General features: G+C 61.0%; 4 protein-coding genes, 1 long non-coding RNA gene and 1 other non-coding gene across 9 annotated transcripts in view; 3 read left to right on the top strand and 3 right to left on the bottom strand.

Annotated features, from left to right (window-relative positions):
* Nucleotides 1-395: 395 nt before the first annotated feature.
* On the bottom strand, nt 396-5,633 carry MCRIP2 (MAPK regulated corepressor interacting protein 2). The gene is made up of 5 exons (XM_032606745.1): nt 5,454-5,633; nt 5,231-5,348; nt 1,350-1,477; nt 1,013-1,114; nt 396-784 (listed from the first exon to the last, which is right to left on the bottom strand). The coding sequence occupies exons 1-5, from the start codon at nt 5,503-5,505 to the stop codon at nt 714-716; spliced, it is 471 nt and encodes a 156-aa protein (XP_032462636.1). The 5' UTR covers nt 5,506-5,633; the 3' UTR covers nt 396-713.
* A 245-nt stretch (nt 5,634-5,878) lies between these two features.
* Nucleotides 5,879-9,239, top strand: LOC116740805. The gene is made up of 2 exons (XR_004345953.1): nt 5,879-6,013; nt 6,314-9,239. It is a non-coding gene; the product is annotated as an uncharacterized LOC116740805 (long non-coding RNA).
* A 2,874-nt stretch (nt 9,240-12,113) lies between these two features.
* Nucleotides 12,114-12,184, top strand: TRNAG-CCC. The gene has a single exon. It is a non-coding gene; the product is annotated as a tRNA-Gly (tRNA).
* A 352-nt stretch (nt 12,185-12,536) lies between these two features.
* On the top strand, nt 12,537-14,343 carry METTL26 (methyltransferase like 26). The gene is made up of 6 exons (XM_032605665.1): nt 12,537-12,863; nt 13,016-13,178; nt 13,400-13,459; nt 13,818-13,885; nt 13,974-14,052; nt 14,132-14,343. Exons 1-6 carry the CDS (start codon nt 12,667-12,669, stop codon nt 14,177-14,179), a joined length of 615 nt encoding a protein of 204 aa, XP_032461556.1. The 5' UTR covers nt 12,537-12,666; the 3' UTR covers nt 14,180-14,343.
* A 337-nt stretch (nt 14,344-14,680) lies between these two features.
* On the bottom strand, nt 14,681-18,605 carry WFIKKN1 (WAP, follistatin/kazal, immunoglobulin, kunitz and netrin domain containing 1). The gene is made up of 2 exons (XM_032604997.1): nt 16,968-18,605; nt 14,681-16,259 (listed from the first exon to the last, which is right to left on the bottom strand). The coding sequence occupies exons 1-2, from the start codon at nt 17,136-17,138 to the stop codon at nt 14,781-14,783; spliced, it is 1,650 nt and encodes a 549-aa protein (XP_032460888.1). The 5' UTR covers nt 17,139-18,605; the 3' UTR covers nt 14,681-14,780.
* Nucleotides 18,606-19,040: 435 nt separating this feature from the next.
* The window catches only part of RAB40C (RAB40C, member RAS oncogene family), a 30,643-nt gene continuing 25,352 nt past the window's right edge, over nt 19,041-24,331 (bottom strand). For all 4 annotated transcript variants that reach the window (XM_032605002.1, XM_032604999.1, XM_032604998.1 and 1 more), the window contains 3 exons: nt 21,981-22,058; nt 21,475-21,697; nt 19,041-20,943 (listed from right to left, as the gene is read on the bottom strand). In XM_032605002.1, the coding sequence (XP_032460893.1) occupies nt 20,663-20,943; nt 21,475-21,697; nt 21,981-22,058 (582 nt within the window). In that variant the 3' untranslated portion in view covers nt 19,041-20,662. The remainder of the gene's footprint in view (nt 20,944-21,474; nt 21,698-21,980; nt 22,059-24,331) is intronic.

The following is a 24,331-nucleotide window of genomic DNA, read 5'->3' as shown; positions in this document are numbered from 1 at the left end:
GAGGGCTCCCCACGAGACCTGGAGGATTCAGAGACAGCACCGGGCGTCCTGAGACCTGACCGCAATCCTGGGTGACTGGGGCACCATCTCAGGGCCTGTTATGTAACATTTCTGGGTCTTGAGACCGGGTTCGGACACCTGCCAATGACTACGGAGGTGGGGGGGGTGGTGTCAGGTGGGGCGCGGTGGCATTTATAGACTTCTATGCAAAATGACCTGGCCCAGGACACAGGAAGGCAGCTGGGCAAGAGGCTGGGGGGGACCAAATTTAGACAAAGCTTCAGCTGTGAGGAGATGAGGCTACAATGGAAGGTTGGGCTGGGCCTGGTGCTGGGGCACAAGCGCCCCCTCCCGCATCCACCCCCCACCACCCCCAAGTAAAGGCCTTTCCAAAGGGCAGTTTCTCAACTTTATTAGCCTGGAGCTCCTCCCTGCCAGCCCCACAGGCTGGTCCCCGGGCACAGTGAGCAGGACTGAGGTCAGACAGTTTCAACCCCTGGCCTCTGGCAGCCTGGAACAGCTGGGCCAAGGGGTCAGCAGGAGCAAAAGTCCAAATTCTGGCACTTCAGGTGTGGCCGGCTCCTGGCCAGGCCCAGGGTGAAGCACGGCACACCGCAGCGGTTGGACAGGGCGCCGTGGTCCTCTCCTGGCAGAGGGTCCAGCGTGGGGCAGGGCCAGGCCCTGCATGGGCAGCGTTCCTTCCAAAGCTGCGACTAGGAGCAGTTGGTGATCCTGGCCAGGAACTGCTGTGCCCACCACTCGTCCAGGTCGATGGGTACGAAGTCTGTGGGGGAGCAGAAGGCTGGGCAATGATGTGCCTCCCAGGCTGACCAGCGTCTCCCACCTCGAGCTGACCACAAGCCCCTCACCCAGACCCCAGCTGTAGCAGACGCTGGGAAGAATTGGGTCAGGCTCCAGTCCTCCTCCCAACCCCCTGGGACTAGAACCTGGCTGAGCCAGATCAGGGTTGGAGGAGGTGGAGGGGACACCCTGAGGGCGGGGGAGGGCTCACTCTGCAGCCGGGGGTTGGGGGTCCTCTCCACGTATTGCACTGGCCTCGGCCCGCTCTCACCGGCTGGGCCACCACCCAGCTGCTGCTCCACTTGCTGCCAGGCTGTGGGGAGAGGATCATCAGGCTGAGCCAGGCCCCTGGCACCGTGTCTCCCACCCCAGGGCATGGTGGCTACCCTGGACCCCAGCCCAGAACTGGGAGTGGGCAGCCTGCTGGATGGTCACAGGAGAAACAGGCAGAGAACCCAGGAAGAACTCAGGCCTCTGGCAACTTCGAGTGAGGTTACAGTGGGAAAAGGACCAGTGGCCCAGGTCACACCCTCAGGCCTCAGCACTACCTTCGGACACAAATCGGACGTTCTCCTCGTGAGCCAGTGTGTAGGTCTCCTGGGTTCCCTTGAGGGACGGGGATGTGGCAGGTGGCCGCCGGCCATTCACCCGATTGAACACGAGCCTCGGCCCTGGACTGCAGGAAGGGGGAAGAGATGGTCAGCAACTGTTCCAAGCCCAGGTGTTACCTGGCAGAGCTCCCGGAGCAGCCTCAGGCCACCCTCACCACCCCTGGGCCAAGGCCAGCCTGGGCACTTCCCTGAACCACAGGAAGGCTGTGTGCTGCAGCCAGTGGCCAAGGCCTTTGTCATGCAGGCCTGCGCCCCCAGCAGCTCAGTTCACAACTGCAGCCCCCCTACCCTGAGCCAGGCCTAAGACTGCGGGGGTGGAGTGGGGCCTGTGTCCCCAGAACCCCTGCAGAGCTCCATGCTCAAGGCACATAGGCGGCCCTGCAAGGGTCTCAGGCACCCCCACTGCCACCAGCCACCCACCTCCCCTGGACCAGCCAGGCCTCCATCAGCCCAGGTTTTGACCTGCGTAAAGGTCACTTGGCCCAACCCCACCCACCAGGCGCAGTTCTTGGCCACTTTCTCCCCCACAGAAGTCTCTCCATCTCACGATGCCCCCCAGTGTGGGATGAAGGACCCAAACAAGAGCTGACGGCCTTTGCCCTTCCCTCTCCCAGCTGCCCCAGGTCCCCAGGGACAGCTCCTGGTCTGGCTAGACAGCACCAAGTGCTGAGTGGGCCATCCTGAGTAGGGAGGGTGTGACTGCAACCCTGGCCCACCCCTGCAGGCCCCAGACGAGGGACTATGCTCTTGCCCACAGGGGCAGGAATGCTGAGTAAGGAGATGGCCCTGGGTGCTGGAGCTCGGCCTGGTGGGCATTCGATGTCCAGGTGGCCACTGGGCCCATCCCGGCAAGCCGGGCCCAGGGCATTGGTTGGGCTGCCCTGGCCAGTGGCAGCTGGCCCAGCCCTGTGCACATGAAGCCCGGGACAGGGCCGTGGAGAGTGCGGGGCCCACACCTACAGCAGGAGGTGGGAGCCGGGAGTCCTGGGCTGCACGTGCCACTCCGCCAGGCACTCGCGGTCCCGCCGGCCTGCTCGCCATCCTGGGCTCAGGTGCCCCACCGCCGCTGGGGTTTCCTCCTCAGTTGAGAGGGGCACTAAAATAAAGAGGAGCGTCTTGAGGGGCACCAGTCCCACCAGCTCCAGGCTGGCAGGGTCAGGTGGCCACAGAGAATGTGGAGGGGCAGGGCTCCTCCCAGGCCTGAGCTATACCAACCACAGGGCATAGCTGTTTGTCCTTAACTGGAACAGCCCCTCGCCTGCTACCCTTAGCCCTAGAAAAATTTGGAGACTGAACATCAGAGAAGGAAAAAAAGAATTGCAGTCAAAGGCTGTAAATCGCAAGTACCTAGACAGTGGCCTGGCCAGGGCTGAGAAGGGGCCCCAGCAAGCGGGCACCTGGCCGCCCGCTGCCGGCAGTTACATAAGGCAGTTCTGCGGGCCCTCTGGGGGAAAGGGCACAGCTCCCTGTGCACCTATGGACGAGTCCAGCGTCCGTCTTCCCCACTCTTCTCTGTGCCAGCGCTCAGGGACTCGGCCTGCAGGAAAGCCCCGCCCACAGGCAAGCTCTGCCCACAGCAACAGCAGCACCGGAATCCCTGCTAGGTGCCTGCTGATACAGGCCTCGCTTCCTTTTACTTAACCCCCTTCACTACCCTCCAAGGTAGACCACCCACCCATTTTCAGCCCAGGAACCTGGGTTCAAGAGAGAAGTGACCTGTCCAAGGTTACATGTGGTGAGTGGGTGGCAGCATCAGAACTCTATGCCTGTCTGACCCCAAAGCCCACAACCCAGTACAGTTTCCAAGCCCCCTCCCCCACCAGTCCACCTCCCCTGCACCATCAGGTGGCCCCATTTTCTCTTCCCCCCAACAGTTGATCTTATTCTCTCTCGCTGGAAGGGAAAGCTCATCACAGGCACAGACTTATGTGGCCTGTCTACCACCACAGGCAGCGCCCGGCCAGAATCTGAGCCCGGACATTTAGCAGGTCAGATGCTTTGAGCACCTGTGGTGCACCAGGCACAGAGGGTGCAGCAGTGGCTCAGACTCCTTCCTCCTGGGCAAAGTCTGGGTGAGGGAGGGTGGACAGGAAGTCTGGGTGGAGTGATTTCAGAAGTTTCAGGGGCTCCTGGTGTGGAGGACCTGCTGGCTGCTCTGGCCTCCCAGCGGGGGTACTCTTCAAGGTCCCTGAGACTGGCAGGGGGCAGCTCAGGGAAGGAGTGACTTCAGAGGGAAGGGGGGACAGCATGACCAGCACACACTCTGCCTTCCTGCCACTCCCCTGCACTCACAGTGCCACACAGGACTGCAGCAGGCTGAGGGGCCAAGCACCAGCACCCCCCTGAACCCCGGGACCTGGCAGGTTGCAACATCTTAAGGGCTCTGCTCTGTCTTTCCCATCTCTCTCCCCAGCACCCTGATCCTGCCACAGACACACATTTCCTTCCCCATTCCCCAGCAAAGGGGCCATGGAGGAAGCAACAAGTTTCTCCAGGTAAGCAGCGGGGGGACGGGGGGGGGGGGGGGGGGGGGGGGAAGGCTCCCTGCTTGGGTGATAGGGGCGGGTCTACACACCTATGCCTTATTCCCTCCCCTGGGAGGTAGGGCGGCTGTGAGGACCAAGGCTGATGTCACAGGCAGTGTCACAGCACAGCTGGGTCCTGGGAAGTGCCCCCCAAGGTCCCACTCACCCCTCTCCCCAGGATGCACTTGTGGCCGGCCTGGAACATTTTCCTCACTAGGACCAGTCTCAAAGTGTCAACATGCTCCTAGCAGGTGGCCCCAGGAAAGGGCCTCAGCCAAGAAGGGTCCTCACAGGCTGCCCCCACCTGTGGCATTTGAGACCAGTAACTGAGGGGGAAGGGCAGGCTGTGGCCTGCAGCACACAGCCCCCACCTCTTAGCCAATCCTGGAAGCTGTTTGTCCTCAACTTGGGAAGAAATCCCAAGGCCTGGTCAGCGCTGCCTCGGGGCCCTGAGTCTGCTGCCCCCACCCATCCACAGCCCAGCTCAGGAGCCCTCAGGCCTGTGTGGGCCTGGACTAAGCTCTGGGCCCAGAACATGCATAGAATAAATGAAACCAGAAGCCAGGACCTGAGCCAAAAAGTGAAAGGTTCAGTCCTGGGGGATGGAGGATATGACCTCCAGGTCACAGTCACTTGGAGGCCAAAGTGGTTGAACTGAGCCTCCTATGGCAAAAATGCTGGTCAAGAAAGGCGGAAAAACCACAACTCCAGCAAGCCCCAAGCATCTGCGGGGGTCTCCGCGCCCAGCCAGGGTGTTTGGGGTGAAGGGCAGAGGCGAGCAGTGGCCTGGCAGGGCCAGAGGGAACCACGTGCACTTCTCCCCCTGCTGTCCCGCAAGCAAGGCGCTGGCAGCCTCCAGCCGCGGGCAGAGGCAGGCCACCTGCGGGCCAGCGTCCTGGGCCACCGCGCTCCCGCTCTCTAGGGCGAGTCCCCAGCAGTTCGTCTCAAGCCCCAAGGTCGGCCCAGGCACCTGACTTAGCCGCCCGGAGCCCCTCAGATCCAGGAGCCGGTCGGCCTTCTCCCGACTCGGGGTCCGCGGGATCCCAGAGGACTCGGAGGTGTGTCACGCACATCCGGTCCGGCCCCCTCGGACCCAGCCAGGTGCCAGGTGAGGCGGAGGTGCGGTGCCAGAGCTGCACGCGCGGGCGGGGTCGGCGTGCTCCGCCCCCTCCGCGCCCGCCCGGAGCATGTGGCCCAGTCTCCGCTAACCTTTCCCCAAGGTCACCCTCAAGGCCCCGCGGCGGCCGGCGGGGGAGGGGAGGGCCGGGCTCCGGCCGCGGCCGCGCGTCTCACCTCGACAGGGGCCAGGGTCCCGGCGGCTGCGCCCGTGGGGGCTGCGGGGTCGGCGGCGCGAGATGCCGGCATTTCAGGAGCTCGCCGAGCCTGCTCTCCACCTGCTGCTGCGTGGGACCTGCAGGCACGGGCAGGGCGCGTCAGCCGCCGTCGCGCTGGGGGCGGGCAGCGCGTGCGGAACTCCGGTCGTCCCCTCCCTACCTTACCCGCCCCCGCTGCGCACCTGTGCGCCTCTGCGCGACCAGCTTGCTGGGTCCCTTGGTGATGGTGTACATGGTGCGGAGGGGCCGCAGCGCGCCCGCGCCCTCCGCGCCGTCCCCGCCCGCCGGCCCGCGGCCAGATCTCGCGCCCTCCGCCCGGCTGACACTCGGCGGGTGCCGAGGGCGCGGCCCCTTTAACGGGCGGCCGGCGCTGCGGGGAGGGGGCGGGCCCGCCACACACCCCCGGCCCTTAAAGGGCCCGCGCCGAGGCACGCGGCAGAGGTGGTGCTCGGGCCTTTGGGAAACTGGCTGGACCCGCGGCGAGGCCCGAGGCTGGGGTTGGGCGGCCGCAAGCAGCGCCCGCCCCTCTGGCCCAAGGCCTAGGTCAAGGAAGTTCCCTGAGGCCTGGGCCGCCGTCCGCCACAGGAGGCTACAGGAGCCATAGGCACACAGACGTGGCGAGGTTCTGGCCCAGGCCCTCGGTGATGTCCAAGGAGCTGAGGCATTGACAGACGCTGGGAGTGAGCTGTGTGGACCCTGGAAGCAAGGATATTCCCACTCACGTCGGAGACCCTCCTCCAAGGTGCCTGGGTGGGCCTGGGCCAGTGTGCCGGTTCACCCAGTCATGGGACTGAGGGGGTCAGAGATGAGAAAAGGCGGTCAGCCCCCGGGTTCGGGCAGACATGACGCCCTGGGAATCTCCCTTTCATCCCATGGGGCAGGAGCAGAGAGTACATTCTGCCGCAGCTCAGCCTTCCATGCTGATGTTTGCCCCCAACCCCAGGGAGGTGGGAGGCCACTTACCAATCCAGGAGCATCGTGGGGGCTGGATCCTGGGGATGGAGAAGGTGGGTGAAGCAACCCAGTTTATGTCATTCCACAGGGGAGAAAGAGCACTTACTCCTCCAAACCCCCCAGGCAGTGGGGTCAGCCGCAAGACCTACTTCAGTGACAGTGCCTCAGGAGGAGCCAGACCTGCCTGCCTGAGGAGAGCGGCTGCTGTGCCCTAATCTGCCAGGCAGCCCCTTCCCAGGGGGCTCTACCCACAGGGTTCCTTCCTGAGGATTAGATAGAGATGCCCCTTCCTCCCAGTTCACAGGCTGCTTAGGGCTGCCTCAGGCTGCCAGTGGGGGCAGGGTCATCACAGGGTCTCACACGCAGCAGCCTGGGTTGGGGGAGGGGGAACCACACAACTCTTGGGTTTGTGAGCCTGAGGGCCTTCTGGATTCTGCAGGAGGCACCCATCCTCCCTTTGGTTGAGTTCAATCCTTAATGCCCCCCCCAAAAAAAAAAAACAAACTGCCCAGGGTCATCCAGGGGGTGTGGTATCCGCCTCAGAGGCTTGTGCAACCACGTTGGTCCCTCAGGGCTCCTACACTGCTCCCACAAGTATTTGGGGAGGCTCAGTCGGGCCAGCACCAGAGCCTGGGGTGTGTCTCAGTCTGGGATCCGCTGCCCCAGGGGGCAAGGGGGCTTCCCCTCAGCACTGTGGCCCAGTGGGTTCCTGGAGGGCACCTAGTGCAACTCCCCCCACACCCCACACCTGAGCTGGCCTGAAGCCTCCCACCCATAGAGCACGTCTTTCTCCTCGTATCATGTCCAGACAACAAGTACTGTGTACAACATGGCCGGGGGGGGGGGGGGGCAACCAGCGGGAGGATGCCCCCACCCCCCTACCCCATGCACCTGTGTAGCTGCTGGTTGAGGTGGGGGCACTGGGCCTGCTGGGGCTCCTTCAGGGAAGTCTGCTCCCTGGGGCAGCTGTGCTGTCCTTCCTCCCAAGTCCCCCATAGCCCCTTGGTTCTGCGTCTTGTTCTACCCAAGGCCAAAGGATAAGACCCCTATCCCCGGCCCCAGCTGCCCGCTCTGTGGGGCTGGGCTGAGCAAAGCCTGTGACCCTGAGAGGGGAGAGCATGCCCAGGGAGTCTGGGCATGAGCACAGCCCCTGGCCAAGCTGGCCCCCCTTTCCACCCGAGGTGCCCATCCCTCGTCCCGCCCCCCAGCTGTGTCAAGGCCACCACGCTCCTGCCCTGGTCTATGCTGGCTGCCCTGGTCTCCCTGGTGGCCTCGAGCACAATGCTAACTCACTCAGGCTGGGTGAGGGGCCCCACAGGGTGAGGGCGGGCCTGTGTCCTGAAGGCACATGTTCTGGGCAGAAGGAGCCAGGCCCTGGGGTGGGGGAGTACCTCCCCCCAGGTTGACATGAGTTGAGAGCTCCTCCTCTCCCAGGCACCCCCTCAGGCCAGCGTGAAGAGGGGAAGGACAGGGCCTGTTGATGAGCAGATAGGCCTGGCCTTGATGGTGGCCAAGGCTGCTAGATTCTAATGTCCCAGCCCTGCCTACGGGCCTTGTCTGATGTCAAAGGTTGGGTCCAAGACCCCTTGGAAGGGCTCCAGGAAAGAGGAGCAGAACAGAAATGGTCCCGACAGGCAGGGGAGGAGGGGGTGCAGGACAGGCTGGGCCTAGGGGAGAAGTGAGAGAACCCAGAGGTCCCCAAAAGACACTGAGCTAAGGGAGAGGGGAGCCAGGGAGAGAAAGGCCCGGTTGTAGGGGACAGGCAGCAGAGGAGGGCAGGGAGGAGGGTGGGGCTGATCTCCCCCTGAGGCACCTTTCCAGCCTCACTGCTCCCAGGACTCAAGTGTGAGACCTGCCCTGGCCCCGGGGACAGAGCCAAGGGGCGTGGGGAGGGCCCAGCCAGAGCCTGGGAGAGGTCAGGGTCTGATGGGCCTGCAACCAAGTTCTCAGTTTGGTTCTCCTGTTAGGGTAGGAACCCTGGCCAGCCTGGCCTTCCCTGGACTACACTGTCCATGACGGCGTGCCACCCTGCTAAGCCCCCGTAGAGATAGCGTCTTGCAGCTGGCAACATTCCCTATTGTCAGAGAGGCTGGAAACCCATCCTGGAGTTGGAGTCATGGGCAGTTGAAGAGGAGACAGGGGCCTCACCCAGCAGGCTGAAAAAAATGGGTGTCATAGTAAGGAAAGGCCTTTACCTCACTGACCCCAGTTAATTATAATAAAAACAAGTATGGTTTTTCTCTTCTAAAAGCCTCTAAATATGATACAAAAATGTCATGTTAGAGGAGAAAGATGTTTAAGTTTTCAGTCATCCTCCATCATTTTTCAGATCTGAAATCCATGCCCTCACCAACCCAGACTAGAGGATGGGCTTCTGCCAATAAAGGGTGATCGGTGGCCCCCAGGAAAGGCTCCGGCTGGATGCTGCCACACCTGCCACTGAGTTTCTAGGGATTGCCCATTCCTTTTTTGTTTTTTTTTTTTTTTTGGCTTCGTGGCTTGCAGGATCTTAGTTTCCTGACCAGGGACTGAACCTGGGCCCTAGCAGTGAAAGTGCTGAGTCCTAAACACTGGACCGCCAGGGAATTCCCAAGGGATTGCCCATTCCCATACCCAAGTGCAGTGAGTTGAACAGTGGCCCCCCAAAGATACATCGCCCAGAACCTCAGAACATGACCTTATTTGGAATAATGGTCTTTGCAGATATAATTAAAGCAAGGATTTCGAGATAAGGTCATTCTGGATTAGGATGGGCCCTAAATCCAATGATGAGTGTCCGTGTAAGAGAAAGGAGAGGTATATTTGGACACAGACACAGAGAAGACCAGGTGAAGACAGAGGCAGAGACTGCAGTGAGCCTGCACAAACCCAGGAACGCCTGGAGCCACACAGAAGCCGGAAGCTGTGATCACGAAAGGGCTTCCTGTAGGGCCACTGGAGGGAGCTGACATCTTTATTTTGGGCTTCTGGCCTGCAGAACTGTGAGAAAATAAATTTTTGTTTTAAGTCACCAAGTTTTGGGGTAATCTGTTATACTAGCTCTAGAAAATTAACATACAGAGGGAAGCCGTAGTGGGTGACGGTGAGGGGATGGGAGGGGAAGTGCCCAGGGTGCAGCACTGGAGGGCTTGGGAGGAAGTTCAGTGAATGGTGGGCACATGGGCCTGGACCACAGGAAGGAAGCTGGACCCTGCTGTTGGCTCTGGACACTAGGGGGGCTTACTCCACAGCCCTCTGTAGATGAGCATGACTAGCAGGAGAGGCCCCCCTGGCTCCAAGAGTAATCCGCAGGAGACACAACCCCAGGAGGTACCACTGAGCACAGGCCCGGGTCTGGGGCACTTCCAGGTGTCCCATGTTCAGCATCCCCTGGGGGATTTGGACCCTCCCAGAGTCTGACACACATACGGCACTTTACAGGAAATGTGTGCTCACACTTGTTCACGCAGCTCACACATGCTCACGTGCCTGCATTCACACACACACGCACTGTAGCAAAGGCCACCGCTTGGCTGCACCCAGCTGCTTCTGTCCCAGGCTCTGAGCTTGGAGAGTGCAGAGGGCAGGTGTCAGTTCCCACAGCATCCAGTCCAGAGTGATGAACGTGGCAGGGGGACGTCAACCTGAGGTCAAGTGCCGTTAAACAGAAGACGTTGCAGGGCATGTGGGCAGTTCCTCAAGCAGCACCATACAACATGGCGGAAGCAGGCTCCTTCTCTCTTACAGGACATGAGTGTAAAGGAAAAACTTATTTTTCTGTACTTACAACACTTCTGACACCAAAAGTGGGGGGGTAGTTCTTATTGGTTCTCTAGTGAGAATGCTCTAGTTCTCTTTGGACACCAAGTGGGTGTCCGACAATTTAACTGGACTCTAACTCTAACTGCCCAGCGTCCACACAGACCCACGGGCTGAGGGCTCAGTCCCTCAACACCATCCCCCACCCCCGCAGACGCCAATGAGGAGTCCAGGTCGTCACCTGTGCTTCTGACCAAACAGATTTAAGTCAGGGTTCCTAGTACCCCCTCCCTGGGTTCCATAACTTGCCAGAATGGCTCACAGAACTCAGGGGAACATTTTACTTATATTTACTGGTTCATCATAAAGGACACGACTGTGGAACAGCCAGGTGGAAGAGATGCCCTGGGAAGGTGTGAGGAAGGGGTGCGGAGCCCCCACGCCCTCCCTGGGAGCCACCCTCCCAGCACCTCCAAGTTCACCATCTGGAAGCTCCCTGAACCCCTCTATTTGCGATTTGTATGGAGGCTCCATTACAAGAGCAGGGCTGATTAAATCATTGGCGATTGGAGACTAGCTGTGTCTCCAGCCCCTCCCCCTCTCAGGAGTCAGAAGTCTAAGTAGGGCAGAAAGTTCCAACCCCCTAATCACAGGGTTCCCCTGGCAACCAGCCCCCATCCTCCAAGAGTCACCTCATTGGTATAAATCCAGGTAAGGCTGAAAGGGGCTTGTTATGAATAACAGATGCTCCTCTCACCCCATCACTCACGAAATCTTCAGGGTTTTAAGAGTTCTATTCCAGGAACCAGGACGAAGACCAAATATCTGTTTCTTATTATACTATAATATGACAGGGTGGCCCGTGCCCAGGAATGCCATGTTAAGTCACCAGGAAGCGTGGTGCCTCTCGAGTGGGCAAGGAGGGCTGAGGGGCCTGGTTGGTGAGGCCTCAGATGACCACTGATCATTACAGGTGAGGGTCAGGGATTCACATTGAGGGACACCTCTTCTCCACCTGGAGACACAGAAAATGCTCAGCCAACAAACTAGGAGGTGAGGCAAAAGTGAGTCAGGTAATGAAAAACTCAGGGCCATGAAAGGGGAAAGTCAGCTACGAAAAAAGGGTGGTCGTAATGCAGAATGCCAAAGGGGTTGTCTGGAGGCCGACCCACTGAGTGGAATTTTCGCATCTCCCGTCCCTAAGATGCAAGGTTGTCCTCCTTTTCTGACCACATTCAGACAGCGGCCTCTGGTCCCACTCTGCATGCCCCCTCAACAGCAATCCCAGGCTAAAGTCTCGGTCAGTGCCATTCTCAGAGCTCTTGCCAGAGCGACGTTGGGTATGGGGGGAGGGGTGTCTCACGCGAGAAAATGTGCCCAGCAAAGGAGATAAGCTAGTCCTGACTGCAGAGCACGGTCTCCAGCCTGCTGAAAGGGCCCCTTCTGAGGCATGGGCCCCAAGAAGACAACCAGGGAAGAACCGTGGACACAACACAAATCGGCCTCCGACTTGACTCAGAGGTCACCGACCCCGCACAACATCCGTGAACCCTACCTAGGCTCTCCCTGGTCATCTCGGTGTCACAGAGAAGCCCTGAGCATCACAGGCTCAGCTCCGGCAGGCTGGGCCCGCCCCTCCCGGAGTCCCACCCGCCGCAAGGAGCCCCGCCAAGCACAACCCCGCCCACATAAGAGCCCCGCCCCAGAACCCCACCCAGCTGCAGCCCCAGCCCCGCCCCAGCGGAGCCCAGTCTACCACAGGGAGCTCCGCCACACAACCCCACCCACCCGCAGCCCCCGCCCAGCCAGGAGCCCGCCCCAGCCACGAAGGCCCTCCCATGGCCCCGCCCCCACAATTCCGAATGCCGCGGTTGCCGTGGTTTTCACGGAGCACGCTCGAATCCAGTCGGCTGCAAGCCCACGTAGCTCATCCCCGCTCCTTCCCCTCGAGTGCTGGGTGCCCGAGCGACACCCCGAGCCCCCCCACACCATCGCGGACCCCGCCAAACCTGGTGCACCGAACCATTAGCGACGCATGCGCACTAATGTCTCTGCGCGGAGCCGGGGAGGCGGGGATGGGAAAGGTAGTGGAGGAAGCTGGTAGTTGCGTCACAATCACCTAAGTCTCGCGGGCGAATTCGGTACCAACTGCGCCGCTGGTGTAGTGGTATCATGCAAGATTCCCATTCTTGCGACCCGGGTTCGATTCCCGGGCGGCGCATGTCATGTTTTTTCTTTCCCCTCAACTCAAAAAAACCCCGAGAGATTTCATAAAGCGAAGAAAGACTAGAGGGAAGTATCCCATTCCGATGCGACACGAACGAGACTACTTTGGAGTAACAAGCTCTATGAAAATGTGCCAGGACAGCCACGGGCACGGAGTGCTGAGCCAATGGGTGCCTGTAAACCAGCCCCCCAAGCTCCTCGCCCCGTCCCCCTGCGGAGGCCGCGGCTCGCTACCCGCCTCTGCGGCTGCGGGGCCTTTAAGGCGCGGCGCTTGTCCTCCTGGGAATTGTAGTCTGTGGGGGTGTGTGTGGAGGGGGGGCGCCGGCTGCTCGGCAGCTAGGCCACAGCTCCCGACGGGCCCCGCGGTGCCGGACTACCACTCCCGACGGGCCCCGCGGTACCACAGCACCACTCCCAACGGGCCCGGCGGTGCTGGACTAACACTCACAACGGGCCCCGCCGCGCGGGACTAGAAAGATGCTGGTGGCGGCGGCCGCCGAACGGAACAAGGAACCCATCCTGCGCGTGCTGCAGCAGTACGTGGACCCGGCCCAGCGCGGCGTCCGCGTGCTCGAGGTGGCCTCGGGCTCTGGCCAGCACACGGCCCACTTCGCGCGGGCCTTTCCCCACGCCGAGTGGCAGCCGTCCGACGTGGACCAGCGCTGCCTGGACAGGTGCGGCGGGAAGGCGGGACCCCGGGGGTGAAAATGTGCCCCGTCCCGCTGCCCTGGATCCCCACGCTATTGTGATTCCTCTAAGCCTCCCCCAAATAGGGTTGCAGAAATGGCTGCACAGGCCACCCCACCCACGGGCTGCCTTCCCGCAGCATCTTGGCCACCACTCAGGCCCAGGGACTGCCCAACGTGAAGGCCCCGCTGTACCTGGACGTGAGGTGGGATTGGGAGCAGTGGGGCGGGATCCTGCCGCAATCTTTGGACCTGCTACTCTGCATCAACATGAGCCACATCAGCCCCCTGAGCTGCACCGAGGTCTGTGGGAGCGTGGGTGAGCTACCCAGGGGCCACCCACCTGCGTCGTGCGGCATTCCTTCCCCTGCACTGGGAGGGAGCGGGATGCCAGTTTTGCCCCGAATCAGAGACAGGGCACTCAGGCCGGGGGAGGTCAGGCTGAGATTCCAGTCCCGGGCCCAGGGCTCTTTTGGGCCCTGGGGAAGGCTCCTCACTGCTCTCCTGCTTCCCTCACTTCCCAGGGGCTCTTCAGAGCAGCAGGACACCTGCTCAAACGCAAGGCGCTCCTCATCACCTATGGGGTGAGTGCTTCTGCCTGAGACGGGCCTCTCTTGGCAGGACCACCCCAGCCGGCCTTGGCTGTCCCCGCCTTTCAGGACTCCTTTCTTGTCTCCGTATTTTCAGTTGCCCTTTTCCCCAGCTTCCCATTATCACTGAAACACACCCAGGTCCTCCCCTCTCCAACACTCCTCTGTCATCTGCCAGTCTTTCTGCACCCCGTTGGCTCAGCAGCTGGTCCTCAGCTGTCCCGCTCTGGGAAGCAACGAGGGGTGTGTCCTTTCTATTCTGTGGGTGCCATCCTGCAAGTCTGCCCAGTGGATGACAGGGGATGGCTGAGCTTGTGGATAGCAGACAGAATAGTGTTCTCCGTCTCCACAGCCCTATGCCATCAATGGGAAGATTTCTCCCCAGAGTAACGTGGACTTTGACCTCACCCTCAGATGCAGGTCAGAGCTGGGTGGGTAGGGGGTTTGGTTGGGGGGCAGGTGGGCTGGGTAGACCCCCGGGCCGATTCCACCTCCTTCTCTCCTGCAGGAACCCAGAGTGGGGGCTGCGGGACACGGCCCTTCTGGAGAACCTGGGCCAGGCCAGCCAGCTGCTCCTGGAGAGGATGGTAAGTGGGGAGGACTGTGATCACAGGCAGCCTCCCTGGGGACCAGGAGCAGCTTCTCCAGCCAAAGTATCTCCCCCAGGTGGACATGCCAGCCAACAACAAGTGCCTCATTTTCCGGAAAGAGTAAACCTCTTCTCCGCCATGCCTGTGTCCCTGGGACAAACCCTGATCACCATCCCCTACCACCCTGGGCCAGACTATGGGGACTGGCCCTCCCCAGACTGGGGATTCTTAGCTAGTGGCCACAGGGCTGCTAAGAGCCTGGGAATAAAGTGTTTCCTGCTGTCCCATTGCTGGTATCTGCCATGCCTCCTCCTGGGAGCGCTCCTGCAGGGTGCTGGGTGGGCAGGCTGTGTCTCCAAGGGTTCCATCCTGGGGACAAGAAGGGTCTGGCCTGTGGGTCAGGGCTTGGGGGCATCCTGGACTCTGCTGCTCCACTCGGGCACAGAAAGGAGGGAGGGAGGAAGGACCCAGGGGCTGCTGAGACACGACTGAGCTGGCTGCCTGGCCCTCCAGCCATGGGAGGTGACACCCACTTCAGAGGCTGGTCCTCACTGGTGCTCCCTGGTGACCTCAGACTGGAGCCAAATCCCCGTGTGGTGGCAGGACCCCCAGCACAGGCAGGTTATGAGGTCCAGGACGCTTTTATTCAGGCGGAGGGCGGGGAGGGCGGGGCGCGCCGGGAGTGGGTGGCTTGTGGGGAGGGCGGGGCGGGCCGGGTGGGCGGGCTAGTCTTGGAAGCGGTTGAGCAGTTCGCAAGCCTTCCTCTCTAGCAGCTCTGAGATCTTCTTGACGCGCTTCTCGCTGGCCGCGCGGACGTAGCTGCCCGCATCCAGCATGGCCACGCCGTCTCGCACCTCGCCCATGATGACCAGCGGGCTGTCGCCAGCCGTCACGTTGGGGCAGGGGCAGGCCCGGTCCATACCGCTCAGCGTCACCTCCAGGTACTTGGTGCCCAAGAGCCTGAGGCCCATCTTGTCATCCTTGAGCACGTCGTCCAGGGCCACGCGAGCGATGCCGCCGCCTCCCGCCTCGGGCTCCTCCAGTACCTCCGTGAGCCGCCCCACGATGGCGAAGTCGCTGCGGCACAGGCTGAGCGCCAGCTTGCCCCGGAGACGGCAGGCCCGGCAGGGCGGTGTCCGCGGTACGGGGCAGGCATCCTCGCAGCTCTCGCGGCTCTCGAAGTTGTTGCCATTGCCCTCGCAGCCGCTGTACTCAAAGGGGTGGCACTGCTGTAGCAGCGGACTGTAGGCCCAGCGTGGCTCCCAGCCCTGGCAGGGGCCCTGCACGGCCGGCAGCACGCAGGCGTCCCTGGGGCCACGGGCGCAGGCCTGCTGGCACGCCTCGTAGGTCTCGAAGCCCTGGGCACCCCCGGCACAGCTGCCAACTGGGAAGGTCATGCAGCCGCCCCGCTGCGGGTCAAAGTGCCAGAGGACCTGGCCAGAGGGGGTGCCGACACAGGCCTGCGTGGTGGGCAGGCATTGGGCTGGGGCGGCCGCCACTGGGGCCCCGTCCTCGGCCGGCTCCCGCTGGACCACGGAGAGCGGGAAGTCGGCCCGCAGCAGGCCAGCGGCATTGCGTGCGGTGCACGTGTAGAGGCCGGCGTCCTCTGGCCTGGCATTGTAAAGCACCAGCTGCCCGATGCTCGTGACCACCACGTTGCCATACATCTGGTCTGGCCGCATGATCAGGTTCTCCCGCTGGTCACTCTGCTTCTCCCAGGTCACAGCGGGTGGTGGGCGGCCACTGACGTCACAGTGGAGGCTGGCTGTGCCCCCTACATACACTGCCTGTGGGGAGGGGCTGCTGTAGAGGGCAGGCGGCACCAGGGCATCCCCGGGTGTCGGGCGGGCGGTGGTCTCGGGGGGCCCGGGGCTGCTGGGTGGCCTGCTGAGGACATGCTTGCAGGGCACGACGTGCAGGCGGAGGCCACGCAGGCAGGCCTCTGCATCCATGTAGCAGCGGTTGTAGTAGGTGAGGCCGTCCGAGGCGCAGGTGAAGCTGGGCTCCTTCTCACAGCGGTCATGGCAGCGGCACACAGGCTGCCCATCCCAGATGTCGCAGTCGGAGCCCTGCTGTGGGCACACGAAGCCATCACATGAGGCCGCCAGCTTGGGTGTGGCCAGACCGCTGTCAGGGAAGCGGGCTGCCACGCAGCTCTGCAGCCCACACACGTTGGTGCAGCACTTCTCAGTGGCAGTGCAGTCCTGTGGAGGGGGCGGGAGCGGACAGCTCAGCAGACACCCAAATACCCCTCCCCCTTCAGCCCTGCCCCAGCATGCCCAGCGAGGGCAGGGGTGAGTCCCCTGCTGCCTCTTCCTGAATCTGTTTCCCCTCTGGGAGCTGAGCAGGTCTGCAGGTTTGCTTTCCATCTGGACAATGAACTACAACTGCCTGGCGCACCCATCACATAGGTCATCTCACTGGGCCTCACGGAATCCTCAGACCCCTGGCCCCCAGAACAGCTTTTTTTGTTATCCCATCATACACATGAGGACACTGAGGCTCGGGGAGGACGTAAAAGTGCTCAAGGCCACTGCAGTGGTGCAGGGCCGGGCTGCAAAGGCGGGACCTCCAAACAGGTTCCCGCCTCTCTGCCCCGCTGGACCTGAAAACAGCTAGTTGCAGGGTGGGGGTGGGCAGGTCTGAGAAGTGAGAAGGGGGCCTCCAGTTTTAAGACATGAAGGCAAAGACGGGGCGGCTGTCCTCAGGGCCCCTCATATAGAGCACAGCGTGAAACCCCAGCAGAAGAGTGGGGAGCCTGAGGAGGGAGGGACTTCCAGGGTTGAGGGTCCCCTCTGCAGGCAAGGCCTGGGGCATGGGGGAGGTCCTGGCTTCTCCCATGTTGACCAGGGGCCCCCAACGTAGTCTGTCTCCCCCCAAGCTGGGCCAGTGGTGACAGTGCCTGTGCTCACCTGGTCTCTGACGCACTCACGCTCACAGGTGCTCTGGGCGTCCACCCACAGGTTGGGGCTGAGCTGGTTGGGACACACACCCGGGTGGCTCCTGGGCCCCGGCGGCAGGCTGGCCCCCGCAGTCAGCCCAACCAGGAGCAACAGCAGCAGGAGTGGCCTCAGGGCCGGCATGGGGACTGAGGGACCAGGGGGTGGGGGGTGTGGCCGCTAGCCCCTCCTCAGGCCCTGCCGATCCCCACTCCCTGCAGGCATCCACCCTCCCAGATCTGTGATCGGTGCCCCTGCCCCCGGACTCCCCTCTGTCCCCCAAGGTTGGAGCTCACAGCAGACGCTCAAGTCTCAGGCTGGGTGGGTTCCGGGTCTCTCCGAGCTGAGTCTGTGCCTGTGGCACCGGCCCCTCCCCCTCCTGGCCCCTCTGGTCAGCTCAGGGCAGGGGGCGGGGAGAGGAGAGGAAGGCTGGGGAGGGGCCAGCGCCCAGGAGCACAGAAACACTGGCCATGAGGGTCACCAAGGGGCGGAGAAGGGCGGCTCCGGCCGGAGAGAGGAGGGGTAAACGCTGTAACCGGAGCCCCTCCTCCCTCCAGGCCCTGGGATCAAAGCTGCCCTGCAAGAGGGGGCAGGGCTGGCCAACCCCTCTGGCTCCCCCATCCAACCCTGGCCTGCCACCTGGTAGTCACTACGTCCAGGCAAAGGTGCAGGGGCTCTGTGTTAAGCCCAGCAACGGTGGGGTTCTGCTCCCTTCCCAAGGAAGATTCCACAACCTTCCCCATACCCCTTCTCGTGGTTACACTGTGCCAGCAGGTCTTGGGGTCAAATCTAAACCCTTCCTGCTGGAGGTGAAGCCTTTGCAGCACAAAGGTACCTGATGGGCACAGCCTGGGAGAGGCTGAGGCATGGCAGAACTTTGCATTTAGAGAGCCTGCTTCCCGCCCCTTCTGAAACCCAGGCACCTGTCTCCTGGTCCAGGCCCTTCCTCAAAGGGTTATGGTGGTTGCCAAAAAAGTGGGGTACTAGAGCAGTGGGCAGGGAGGGAACGGTCTGTGTGTGCTGGCTGGCACAGGCGCCGGTCACAAGGGCTGTGGACACTAGAGACGCGGTGAGGGTGTTTACTTGGACTGATCTGAATCTCAGCAGCTGTGTGTGGCCCTGCGTGGGGTAGCACAGTCCTGAGAGAGATCAAGGGCATCTAAGAGCACCCTGAGAACAGCGTGTCCCAGGAGAGCTTAAGGAACTGCAAGGACCCAAAGGTCTTCGCCTGCCCCTCCAGGCCTCTGTGACATTCAGGAAGGATGGAAGCTCCTCCTGGGCGTGGGGGGAGCGGGGAGATCAAACGCAGCCACTGCCAGAATGTGCTTTTCCCAGGGGTCTGGGGCCCCAGGAGTGCCTGCTCTGAGACTGGATGGAAGAGTGTTCTGTGACCCTGTGTCTGACTGGCTGACCCGAGAGGCAGGGTAATAAGAGCCTGGTTTGGTCCAAATGAGACCAAGAGACACCCCAGGTATGGAGGACACCATGGGTCCCCTGCCCTGTATAGCCACAGCCACAGACAGCGGTCTCCAAGTGTGTGGGCTATGTTCAGAGCAACTGTCCCCCTAACCCCAGCCCTGCTGACCTCCAGGGCGTCTGCCACACCCCCGAGCTGAGCCCTACATACCCTTTTAAGTGGGTGGCTCTCCCACTGAGGGTGCTGGCCCCAAGGCCTGGGTTCTCAGTTGTGGTGAGTCTCGGGGGACAGTTCTTCTGGTCCACCACCTGCTCAAGCAGCAGAGGAACCTGGTAGGCCCTGCCCAGGACACTAGTGAGGGCTCAGTATCCCAGGTTCCAGCCCCGGGGGCAGCAGGCAGCAGATGGTCCCAGCGGCCATGGGTTGAACTACTGCACAGGCAGGAACAGCTGGGGAAAGCTGCTTCCAGGTCCACCTAGAAACGCAGGGAGGCCTGAAACCCTTCGGAGCTCAGCAAGGGAGTCATGGGGGATGGAGCAGGAACAAAGCAGCCCTCTGCAGTGCCACCCCTCCAACCGCCACTCAGCCCAGTGGGTTGAAGCCAGACTTTCATGCACTCACAACGTAGCCTGGAGGCCAGAGCTGAATTATATTTACTACACAAAGAAACTAAAACTGTCCAAAACGAGCCCAGGAATAGTGCAAGTGTGGACAGCAGCAAAGGGTAGTGTTGATATGGTGAATGCAAGATCGTCCGTTTCCTCAAAGCAATGTCCAAAGAAGGGGTTCCTGCTGGCAGGACAGGATGGGTGGGGCCTCCTCTGCCCACCCAACCCTGCTGGCAGCCAGGCCTCAGCCAGGATCCTGCTCACAGGCGCTGCAGCCCCTCCCCACCTCACCTCCTATAACAGCAGCCCTCGGGGCACCCACCACAGAACAGTCCCGAGCAAGGGGGTCACAGGCCAGGGAGGGGCCCGTGGGCAGGAGGTAGAGTTGAGCACCAGTGACCTGTGGCCACGTCACCAGCCAGGTGGACGGAAGGAGGCCAGGCCTCCAGCTCAGGCTGGCCGGTGGGTCCTCGAGGAGGGGCTCAGCGTCCATCACTAAGAAACGGGTGAGAAAGGTTTTGGTGACATGTGACCTCACATAAGGGTGCAACTGGGTGAGGAGCAGCTATGGGATCACACCCAAGGTCAGAAGACAGAAGCTGGCCAGAGAAGGGTCTAGACACCCCAGGAGGCAAGTGGGGCAGGCTCAGTCCAGACTTGCCCAGGGCCTGGTGGCCCCAGTGAGCACTGCCTACAAATAGCTCTGTGTCAACTCGGAGAGACACCGAGCCAGTTTCATGCAGCAACAGATGTAAACGGAACTGAAGGTGCAGAATCACAGAAGAAAGGTTGATGGCCCCCACGTGGGGAGAGAGGGGGCTGGGGAGGGACGTGGGGGCTGCACCCCGCTTCCTCTTTTCCAAGCAACGTGGGAACCTGCGAGTCGCCCCTGGCTCTGAACCCGTAGCTCCATGACACACACGGATGTCATCCAGGAAGGCCGGCGGGAGCCCTGGAAACTGCAGCTCCAGCACGCAGACTACTGGGGCCCGCACCCTCAGCACATGGCGGGCACACTGACCACCATGCTCAGAAAGGCCAATGCATGTAGCTGGGGAGTCCAAGATTGCTGCCCAAAGCTTCCACATGTTCTCCACTGGCCCCCACACAGTCCATAGCCCATGTGAAGTGTTATGTGAATTCAGATTCAAGCCTTGATGGTGGATTCTTTCCCATCTTTGCCTCAAACACCTCCTCTCTCCCAATGTCCCCAAGCTCGTCCCCTCGGCTGTCATGGGCTCACCACGTGGTTGCACGGAGGCTTCCCTGCTGGTCCTTTAAAAATGTACAAAAGGAGTGAACCATCTTTTACATAAATAAGAAAGGGAACCTGGTCTCCCAGTCCCCAGGGACAGCCCCCTCATGGCTGGGGCCAGGCAGAGCCGCCTCCAGGGGTCTTCTCAGCCACACCTCAGGGTCCTGGGCGTGATCTGCCACCATCCCAGCAGCATGGCCCTCCACTGTCCTGTGGAGCTGGTCTGGCTGAGACCACCAGCCTACTAGGGGCATCCCCACGCTTCCCAGGAGGGACTGTGTGGCCAAAGTTTTCCCTGCACACAGCGCTGGGCCCAGCGCCCAGCCGGGAGCACTCCCCAAGTGTGAGCCCTCCCAGAGTGCATCTGGATGGGGCACAGCCTGCCGAGCTAGGAGATCTTGCAGTTGCTCCGCGAGCAGTTCTGGGGTGGGCTCTGGGGTGGTCGGATGGACTTGGACCGCTTGAGGCTGTTGCCCTTGCTGCCACCGCCCCCTGCTCCAGTAGCCAGTGAGTAGGAGCGCCCGTGCATCATAACAGCGTTCATGCCATTGGCCATCGAGAAAGACTTGAGGTGGCTCTTGATGGTGACAGGAAGCGGGAGCTTGTCGATGAGGTGCACGGGGGTGCAGGAAACGATGGCCCGGCAGCAGAGGTCCTGCAGACTGAACACTGCAGGTGGGGGTCAGAAGATGGGGGGCGGGGTCAGACCGTGGGGAGGGGATCAGACCATGGGCAGGTGGGCGTGAGGCGCGGGGAGATCTCGGTGGCCAGTGGCAATCTCGCCAGCAGGTAAGCACAACTGACGCCTAGAGGGGGCTGGGGATTGGGGAGGTCTGCAAAGCTCCCAGGGTTCCTGAACCAGAACACCCCCAGACCCTGCCCCTGCCCCAGGCATGCAGAGAGCAGCCACTGGACGCCCTGCTCCCGTTTCATCCCCGGAGCCACGGCACACTGAGAGGTGCCCTGGGAGACCCTGCAGGGCTCGGCGGCTAGACCTCCAGCCCCTCAGCCTGGGCAACTACTGAGCTTCCCTGGCCGCCTTGGCAGCTCTGTTCTGGTGGGACTGCTGAGTCCAAGGGCCTGGGAGGCGGAGCCTGGAACCTGTCCGCCTGCTGGGGGTGGGACAGGTCAGTCACGGCCCCGCCCCTCCTGAGCCACACCCCCAGCCCCACAGCCGGCCCCGCTGGGCACACTCCTCACCTCGGTTGGGCCTCCAGATCTTCTCCATGCCGTGCCGCATAAGCACGATGCGGGACAGCTCAGTGAAGGACTCGATGACATTGAAGTTGCACAGTGGGCTGACCTCGAAGAAGGTCATGCAGTTCTTCTCCGCGTAGGCACGCGCCTGCTCTGTCGGGACTTGCCGCTTGAAGGCCAGGTGCAGCCGGTTCCCAACCAGGATCCGGGGGACCCCAGGTGCGTGCTAGGTAGCGCACAGGACTCAGCAGAGGCAAGAACGTGGGACGCCCCCTCTCTGTGCTGCCCCCCCGGGGGGGCCCTCTGTCGCTTCTCTGATGAGGTGGGGCTCCTTGGGGCACAGGACCCCACTGGGAGAGTGCCATAGCAATCAGTGCATGAGAAGATGCAGAGCCGGGGCACAGGAGGGGCTGAAAATGGGGGTAACAGAGTCTCCTCATGGGGGATGGGAGTGCACATGCTGGGGAGGGGGTGACCCTGGAAGGGGGTGTCCACAGGAGCACACCTACCTCATCGATCTCCTTGATCCACCGGTCAATGCCGTCGAAGGACCAGCGGTTGGTGATGTCATACACCAGAAGGATCCCCTGCAAGGGAAACGCGGGCATTACGAGGCCCAGGGGCCGCCCGGATGGAAGGGGTCTGGTTCAGGCTTGGCCCTACACCGCTCCCTCCCAGCACAGGCAGGGCCAGGGACACTAGGGCACCAGCCAGACAGCTGTCAGGTGAACCATACAGTTTACTCAACAGGTGGCATCGTGGGAAATGTGCTTTGAGCTTTCCTCTTTGCGTTTCAGGGAGGCTCTGTGCACAGGGTTCAGCTAGCCCTGTCCCTGTCTCCTCACCGTGGCCTGGCCCTGTGGCCCTGGACGCTGCCTGTGTGTGTGGGCTGCCTGACTGTCAGGGATCTCGTGGACTCAATACTGCCTCCTCCCTCCCCCTGAGGACTCAGCTGGGGCAGAAACTGGCATTTTTTTCAGTGTCTTTCCTTCAAGCACGTTGTATTACCCTGTGATCATTTAAAAGTCACTCGACCTAAGACAGGTGCACAAAGGACCATGTATGGTGAGGGGCTGTATCACCACACTACTCAGCAGTGCATTCTTCCCGGGGGGCACCGAGCAGAGGTGTTTCTGAGTTTTCCAACCCACACTTGCTGAGGACTCCAGTCACTCTGGCAGCTGCCCCCACAAGCCGCACAGAGGATGTGCTGCAGGGACTTTCCTGTCACGTTCCTTAGAGACCAATTACTCCATCTGCCCAGCTCTCCTTGTCGTCTGTGCCTGGTACATCTCAGCAGGGACCTGTCACAAGCCTCAGGAAGGCAACTCCAGCAAGTGAGTGTGGCCCCCAAGCCCACTGCCTGTCTCTGGCCTTACATCCCACCCTGAAGCAGTCTCCGCCAGAACCCAACCCCAAGCAGGACTCACACCCCTCCCCATCCCAGGAAGTCTTCTTTCAGCCCACGTCTCTATCACACACAGGGGAGGAGAAAAGTGCAGCTGAGATGGAAGGAACAGGGCACCCTCCATCTCAAAATGAGGAATTTTTAAAGCCTTTCCCCTTAAAAATGTCCTTCAAATTCCAGAAGATGAAGGTCCTGTTAAGACAAAGGTTGAGATTACTTTAACCCATCCTGGTGGCTCCTGCTCCCTGGATAGAAAGTCTTGCGCAGAATAGGGCGGAGCTGCCTGCTAGGGAGGAATGCCAGGCCTGGAGGGGAATCAGTTGCTGTGGTGGTCGACAGAGTACACTGACAAGGAATTCATCCTGTTCCCGGGGGCACAGGGACCAAAGCCCTCTCCCTTGGTGTTGGGATGAGGGTAGAGCCACCCGCCTTCCAACTTGGAAACCCCCTTCTAAGAAATAATTGAGGACGTATCTAAAGACCAGCTTTGCCAGATGCTCATCACGGCATCGCTCGTAAGACAAAGATCAGGAAACAAACTAAACATGCGGCCCCCAGGGCTGCTGAGCAGTCCAGCGAGGTGCAGACTCCCATGGCAGGCAGGCAGGCAATGAAAGTAAGGATTCACTTGAGAGCACCTGTGCTGATCACATGCATAACAGACTGCAAGGTGACAAACACGGATCCCAAACGTTACAGACAGGGCAGTTTTTTAAAAAATACAAGTATAGGGGCTTCCCTGGTGGCACAGTGGTTAAGAATCCGCCTGCCATTGCAGGGGACACAGGTTTGAGCCCTGGTCCGGGAAGATCCCACATGCAGCGGAGCAACTAAGCCTATGCGCCACAACTACTGAGCCCGCGCGCCTAGAGCCTGTGCTCTGCAACAAGAGAAGTCACCACAATGAGAAGCCTGCACCCCTGCAACAAAGAGTAGCCCCCATTCACTGCAACTAGAGAAAGCCCGCGTGCAGCAGCGAAGACTCAATGCAGCCAAAAATTAAATGAATAAATTAATTTAAAAAAATACAAGTATCAACACTCCACACACCACACAGAAAAGGTTTCCACGGACGTGACCACACATGGAAGGGCTGGATGGGGACTGACTTTCTTGCTTATGCTTCCTATGTAACGTTATTAATTTTTTTATTTTTTGGATTCTACCATCTTTATTAACCTATCAATGTTACATTTTATACATAATATCTAGTTGTGTTCTCAAAGGGATCTACTTTAGGGGACTTCCCTGGCGGTCCAGTGGTTAAGACTCTGCGCTTCCATTGCAGGGGGCATGGGTTCAATCTCTGGTCAGGGAAACTAAGACCCACATGCCGTGGCAGTGGGGGGAAAAAGAAAATAAGGATCTACTTTAGTACATCGTGTTAACAGTAAAAAGCCAAGTAAGATGGCTGAACTTCAACCTAGCATTTATTTTTTAATAAATTTATTA

The sequence above is a fragment of the Phocoena sinus genome, chromosome 15 (assembly GCF_008692025.1).
Source record: "Phocoena sinus isolate mPhoSin1 chromosome 15, mPhoSin1.pri, whole genome shotgun sequence".
Taxonomy (NCBI): Eukaryota; Metazoa; Chordata; class Mammalia; order Artiodactyla; family Phocoenidae; genus Phocoena; species Phocoena sinus.
This window is presented reverse-complemented; position numbering and strand designations above follow the sequence as displayed.